Source organism: Lactuca virosa, chromosome 2 (assembly GCF_052849685.1).
Source record: "Lactuca virosa cultivar CGN04683 chromosome 2, Lactuca_virosa_CGN04683_v6, whole genome shotgun sequence".
Classification (NCBI taxonomy): Eukaryota; Viridiplantae; Streptophyta; class Magnoliopsida; order Asterales; family Asteraceae; genus Lactuca; species Lactuca virosa.
Genome location: NC_136427.1, coordinates 249,859,051 through 249,865,426, shown reverse-complemented (window position 1 = coordinate 249,865,426; position 6,376 = coordinate 249,859,051). Strand labels below are relative to the sequence as shown.

Here is a 6,376-nt window from a genome sequence, read left to right as displayed (position 1 = left end):
AGCTTGAAGAAGAAGATGAAAAGTTGAGAGCTTTTTGATCGTTTAGAGATTTTTGAAAGTGATAATGAGATATAGAACCGTCAAAATCTTTATATACGATTCGATATGGGAGGAAAATCAGTAGAGAGATTGCATCGGTCATTAAAACGTCGCCTGAAAAAGCGCGACTTGACAACTGTAGAGGTGTCAGACCCGTGCGTCACGCGGCGATAAAGTAGTTGTCAATTCAAATTAATGCGCCCATTTGAATTCTTATCTCTTAAGATATGCCGCGTCAGCCTATCCCCTTTCGCAGTGGAGTAGTATTGTGAATCAATATGGCACGATAGTTTAGTTCAATGAACATGGATACAAATGCGAACCTGAAATACCATTAGTAACCACTAGCCAGACTTTTTGAAAATCACAAGGATCTTCGTGAAAGAGTGTCAAAGATAAAGATATAAATCTAGACATTTCTGTTGGATTTAGTGATGCCTAAATAAAGACATGAAACTGTGGATCTCGGGCATTGATCTCGTCCTTCAAAGTCAAGAGAGACTAAGAAGTGTCTGTGTGGTTTCCCGTTGAATAACGATCAAATGTTTTATGAGAAACATTGAAAGGCTTCTTTTGATACCACTTATAAAGGGTGGTTCAGTCTTCTACCAAACTACGAACTTGACATAAGTGCGAAAGTTGGAAGAAGTACTCGTGTGACCAGTGTAGTCAGTTGAACGAGTAGGTTTGAAATAGTTTTAGTGACTTGGAGAATATTTGAAATCTCAAAAAAAAAAAAAACTGGATCCATTCGGAAGAAACATCTTGGGATTAGAATGTTTCATTAGGATCACACAAAAGAAAAGAGATTTCTTGGTACAGACCACAAAAGTGGACTTTCGTCATTTCCTTGGTGAATATACTAGAACGTTTAATTGTTCACCGTCAATTCATGAAATGTATTGAATTTTGGGTTTCACTTACTTCGTGGTTTACGAAACTAAGATCATGAACACAGATTTTGTGTAACCATAAACCTCAGTGGTAATATCTGAGAGTCTCAAGGGTTACAAGTATGAATGCGAGAGTGATGGAGAAATGTGAAGTTGGTTATTAGAAAGCGAAAGTACCTCTGCAATGAGAAAGTGACCATGCAGATAACTCTTAACTCAATGTGAGAAGAGTAAGGTAGCTCATTACTGATGTGAATTAGCAGCCTGATTTGGAAGAACTGATTGGTAGTACCAATTCATTAAGGCTTCACATTCGAGTCCTTGAGGCTTAGGAAAACATGCAACAACATGCTTCTAGGGACACTTAGCTAATACATAAGTAAAGAGAGTTATACCTGCCCCATCACACGAATTGATAGATATTGCGAACATCTTATTCCATGATCTTGGTGTGAATTTATTAATTTTGGAATTTTGAGTTTTGTGAAAAGAAAAAAATAAGAAAATAAACACAAGATAAAAATATTTTTGTAATTTTATTTTTCTGAAAAGCAATAAAACGGAAACAAATAAAATATTTTTGGTTTTTGAGAAATTTCTAAAAAGAAATAGAAACAGAAAGTATACAAAAAGAAAAAAAACAGCAATAATATACAAAAAGTACAAAAGGATATATGAAAAACCAAACCACGAATGAACAGTGTTCTGCGAACTACTGCGAGCGTTCGCACCGATTCGCATCCATAAATACGACTGCAAATGAACAGTTGATTGTGAGTCACTGCGAACGTTCGCACCGATTCGCAGTGAAACTTTACGAGTGCAAAAGTGGTTTTGGTACAGAATCAGCTTCCATCATTCCAAGCCCTTGAAGTATTCTATTAAAGTTTGTTTCAGGTAGGGCCTTGGTGAATATGTCAGCTAACTGATCAGCGGATCTAACGAAATGTATCTCGACGTTGCCATCTTCCACATGATCTTTTATGAAGTGATACCTCAGTGTTATATGTTTCGTCTTTGAGTGTTGCACTGGGTTGTGACAAATGTGAATTACACTTTCGGAGTCACAGTAAAGAGGGATTCTTTTCATACTTAATCCATAGTCGCGAAGCTGGCTTTGAATCCAAATGACCTGGGATGTGCACGAAGATGCAGCTATATATTCAGCCTCAGTTGTTCACAACGAAACACATGTTTGTTTCTTTGATTGCCAACTCATTAGTTTGCCATGAAGAAATTGGCATCCACCAGTTGTGCTTTTTCTATCTAATCCGCATCCCCCTAAGTCAGCATCTGAGAATGCTTGCACGAAAAACCCTGAGTTCGCAAGATACCATATTCCAAGAGATGACGTTCGTTTCAGATACCTAAAGATATTCTTGACTGCAACCATATGAGGTTCGCGTGGGTTGGCTTGGAACCTGGCACAATAACAAACTGAAAACATAATATCTGGTCTGCTAGCTGTTAGATACATAAGTGAACCTATCATCTGATGATAAAGGGTCATATCTGCAGCAGGTTTATCCAACGAAGGAGTCAGTTTCGTTCGGAATGATTGGAACCTTCGTCTTTGAGTCTCCCACCATTCCAAACTTAGCGAGTAAGGTCTTCATGTAAGTTTCCTGATTTATAAAAATTTCCTCCTGTCCCTGTCTAATGTTTAATCCAAGGAAAAAGTTAATTGGACCCATTGAGCTCATCTCAAATTTAGTTTCCATCAACTTCCGGAACTCACCTGTTAGGCTGGGATTAGTAGATCCGAAGATGATGCCATCAACATAGATTTAGACTATCATTAAGTGGTCACCCTCTTTCTTGCGAAAGAAGGTTGGGTCAACCGAACCTTGTTTGAATTTGGACATTTTAAGAAAACGAGTTAATGTTTCATACCAGGCTCTTGGAGCTTGCTTTAGATCATAGACTGCCTTGTCAAGAATATAGTAGTGGTTGGGAAACTTTTCATTCACGAAGCCTGGTGGTTGCTCCATGTAAACAATCTCTTCCAGTTCGCCATTTAGGAACGCACACTTCAGATCCATTTGAAAAACCTCCAGGTTCTTATGTGCCGCATATGCCAAGAAGATGCGAACGGATTCCAACCTTGCAACCGGTGCGAAGGCCTCTTCGTAGTCAATTCCTTCTTCCTGGCAATAACCTTTGACCACAAGTCTTACTTTGTTCCTTATCACGTTCCCTTCTTTATCCATTTTGTTGCGAAATACCCATTTCAAACCAACAGCTGATGCATCTGGTGGAGTTGGAATTAATCTCCAAACCTTGTTACGTTCAAACTCATGGAGTTCATCTTGCATTGCTTGCACCCAATCAGAGTGATCAAGAGCAGTGTCGACGATTTTGGGCTCTATCTTGGATACAAACGAATTAAACATACAAAATTCTACTTTAGAAAATAATGCAGTTTGCTTCGCTTTTAGTTGGGATTGGATAAGAACACCGGTAGAAGATTCACCACTGACTTGAGCTTTTGGGTGATCTCTGGTCCATTTGGTCATAGGAGGATAATTGGGATCAAAGGATAGATTTAGTTCAGCATTAATTTCCTCAAATTCTGATTGAACGGATTGAGTGTCCGAATCATCATTCGCTTCCTTATTCTCCCCCTCGAATGATGTGAACTCTTTAACTTCAGGAATCGAATTATCGCTTGCGAACGGAGGTTCATGAGTTACTGAAGGAGGTGAACAATCTCCATCAGAAGGAGGCTCAGATGGAATAGGTGAAGCGAAACCCTCCCCCTGCAGTGGAGTATTTGTGCTTTGAGGTGTGGCATCCACCCCCTGGAAAGTAGTGTTCGTGTCTTGAGGGATGTTCGCAGTGGGTGGCGGTTGTGGCATGTCTTTCGTAGCATCATCAATGATCTTCTTAAGTTCGTCTACTTTGTTATCAGCTGCCTTGGCTTCAGATGTGATGGCTTTCTCAGGTTCATCAAATAATAACATGAATTCCTCATATAGGTTGGAAATGGGAGTAACGACAGGACTGGACTTAGGAAAGATTTACTGTATTTGACTTTCGTTTGACTGAATCCTCTTCAGATAGTTGTCATCAAATGTGACATAATAGGTTTCTTCGATTTTCTTTGATCGTTTGTTGAGAACCCTATATGCCTTAGAGGTCAGTGAATACCCTAAGAATATTCCTTCGTCAGCTTTCGCATCGAACTTGTTTCGTTGTTCCTTAGAGTTGAAGATGAAACACCTGGAACCAAAAACGTGGAAAAACTTGACATTAGGTTTGCGATTATTTAAAATTTCATATGGAGTAATAGAAAATCGCTTATTCAAGATGGATCTGTTTTGGGTAAAGCAAGCGGTAGTGATAGCATCTGCCCAGAAGTAGAGTGGCAGACATGCGAACGTTAGCATGGTTCGTTCAGCTTCACATAAGGAACAGTTTCGTCTTTCAACTACACCATTCTGCTGTGGAGTGTAGGGAGCAGAGAAGTTGTGTGTGACTCCCTTTTCAGCAAGAAATTCTTCAAACGCTTGGTTTTTGAATTCTAGCCCGTTGTCGCTGCGAACGTTGCGAACCAGCTTTCGCAGTTGAAGCTCAATTTGCTTGATGAAATCTTTGAGCTTTGGCGTTGCTTCAGATTTCTGTCTAAGAAAGAACACCCAAGTGAAACGAGAAAAATCATCTACAATTACTATAATATACTTACTACCACAAACGCTTTCAATAGCAGAAGGTCCACACAGGTCCATGTGTAGTAGTTCCAAAGGTTCGATGACTTTCGTGTTCACGATAGTTGGATGACTTTTTCTACTTTGCTTTCCCATCTCACAGGCCGCACACAAATGATCCTTGTCGAATTTCAATAGAGGAAGTCCCCGCACATGATTACCACGAACTAGCTTGTTGATGTCTTTGAAGTTTAGGTGCGAAAGACGCCTATGCCATAATCAGCTTTCATCTGAGTGAGCTTTTGTAAGCAGGCAAATGGCTGGCTTCCCTCGTATTGGATTTAGATTTAACGAATACATCTCACCCTTTCTTTGTGATTTCAGAAGAACAGACTTGGTTTTCTTGTCAATGATTTCTGATCCTTCGTCGTCAAATGACACCTTCAATCTGGTCCCCACAACCAATTGCGAGACACTAACAAGGTTGTGCTGTAATCCTTCAACGTAAGCCACTTTGCGAATTGAGAAGTCTCCATTCGTTATCATTCCATAGCCTTTTATTCTTCCAAAAGAATTATTCCCATACTTTACATTACCACCATCGTTAAGGGCCATGAACTCTCGTAGCTCCTCCTTCCTTCCTGTCATGTGATGCGAACAACCACTGTCAATGTACCATTTAGTGTCGAATTGTTCGTCACGAATTACCTGCAAAAATCAAGCAGATTTAGGAACCCAAAGTTTCTTGGGTCCTTGTGAGCCTTTCACAGAAGAAGAAAAAGTAATGTCAAGATCTACCATATATGTTCGTTTAATGAGAGTGGTTTTATCTTTTCGTTTGATGGTAAAAACTTTGATTTTGTTATATTTTAAGTTCGTTTCTTTAGAATCAAAAGATTTGTGCTTGGTGTTAGCTTGATTCTTAACGGACTTCTTTTCAGTTTTCTTAGGGTTAAGATTCGCGGTCTTGGTTGGAACTTTCGGCTCTGAAACTAGTTTTTCCATGCCTTTGATATCATCGGGTGTAGACTTCGTGGATTGAGAGTGATAAGGCTTTGGTATCTCCATTGGTTTCTTTGTGAAGAAGGGTTTTGGAGTCCCCTTTTGCTGAGAGTCCCTTGGACCGAGAGAGCAGCAATGCAAACATTGACTGAGATTTACCTGCGAAGGTACGTTCGCATTGTGATTAAACTCGTTGCGAACATAGCCATAATTTTGGGATTGCCAAAATTGCTTCCTTTCATTGAGATTTCTTTTATATCTCTCATTTCTTTGTCGTTTTTGATCTGCAAGTTGCTTAGACGACTTGTGAATATTCACATTTTTTTTTTGGTTTTGCCACACCAGACTCGCTCTTCACTGGTTTGGATTCACTGCGAACTTCTTTGGTACCACTTGGGCTACCTTTTTCAAATGTTGAGCGATTGTTTATGGGTTTATCCACGTATCTTCCCTTCGCTTTCCATGAGTTCCTTTCAGATAAGCCAACAGTTTCATCAGCATTATCTATTGGGGCTGACCAGAAGAACTCATCGTAACCGTCCTTGTTATCTGTCGACAATGGACTTTAATTCGACAGTTTGAGTTTCAATTACTCCATTAACTTTAAAAACTTGATTTGGAGTAGTTTGGACCATTGGAAAAACAGTTGCTTTTTCTTTCAAAAGTTTTGGTTTATTTTGAGAAATTCTTGCGAACTCAACTGAATTTTCAGAAATAAGAGCTTTCGCAGGTTGAGGTTCGTTTTTAACGAATTCCGAACAGTCACCCTCATCCTCTACGTAGATCTCACTCATA

At 39.5% G+C, this 6,376-nt stretch overlaps 1 protein-coding gene across 1 annotated transcript; it reads right to left on the bottom strand.

The window, feature by feature from the left end:
- Positions 1–274: 274 nt before the first annotated feature.
- LOC145158396 (uncharacterized) lies at positions 275–3,895 on the bottom strand. Its single transcript, XM_079077301.1, has 3 exons — positions 3,413–3,895; positions 2,826–3,211; positions 275–362 (listed from the first exon to the last, which is right to left on the bottom strand). The coding sequence occupies exons 1-3, from the start codon at positions 3,893–3,895 to the stop codon at positions 275–277; spliced, it is 957 nt and encodes a 318-aa protein (XP_078933427.1).
- Positions 3,896–6,376: the final 2,481 nt, after the last annotated feature.

Bases quoted from the DNA above. Each gene is read 5' to 3' on its own strand.
- LOC145158396 (XM_079077301.1), bottom strand. From the start codon at position 3,895: ATGTTATTATTTGATGAACCTGAGAAAGCCATCACATCTGAAGCCAAG. The intron at 3,212-3,412 runs GTCAGTGGTGAA...GAACGTAACAAG, and splicing joins GAGATCACCCAAAAGCTCAA to GTTTGGAGATTAATTCCAAC. The intron at 363-2,825 runs GTATGAAACATT...ATGGTATTTCAG, and splicing joins AAGCAAGCTCCAAGAGCCTG to GTTCGCATTTGTATCCATGT.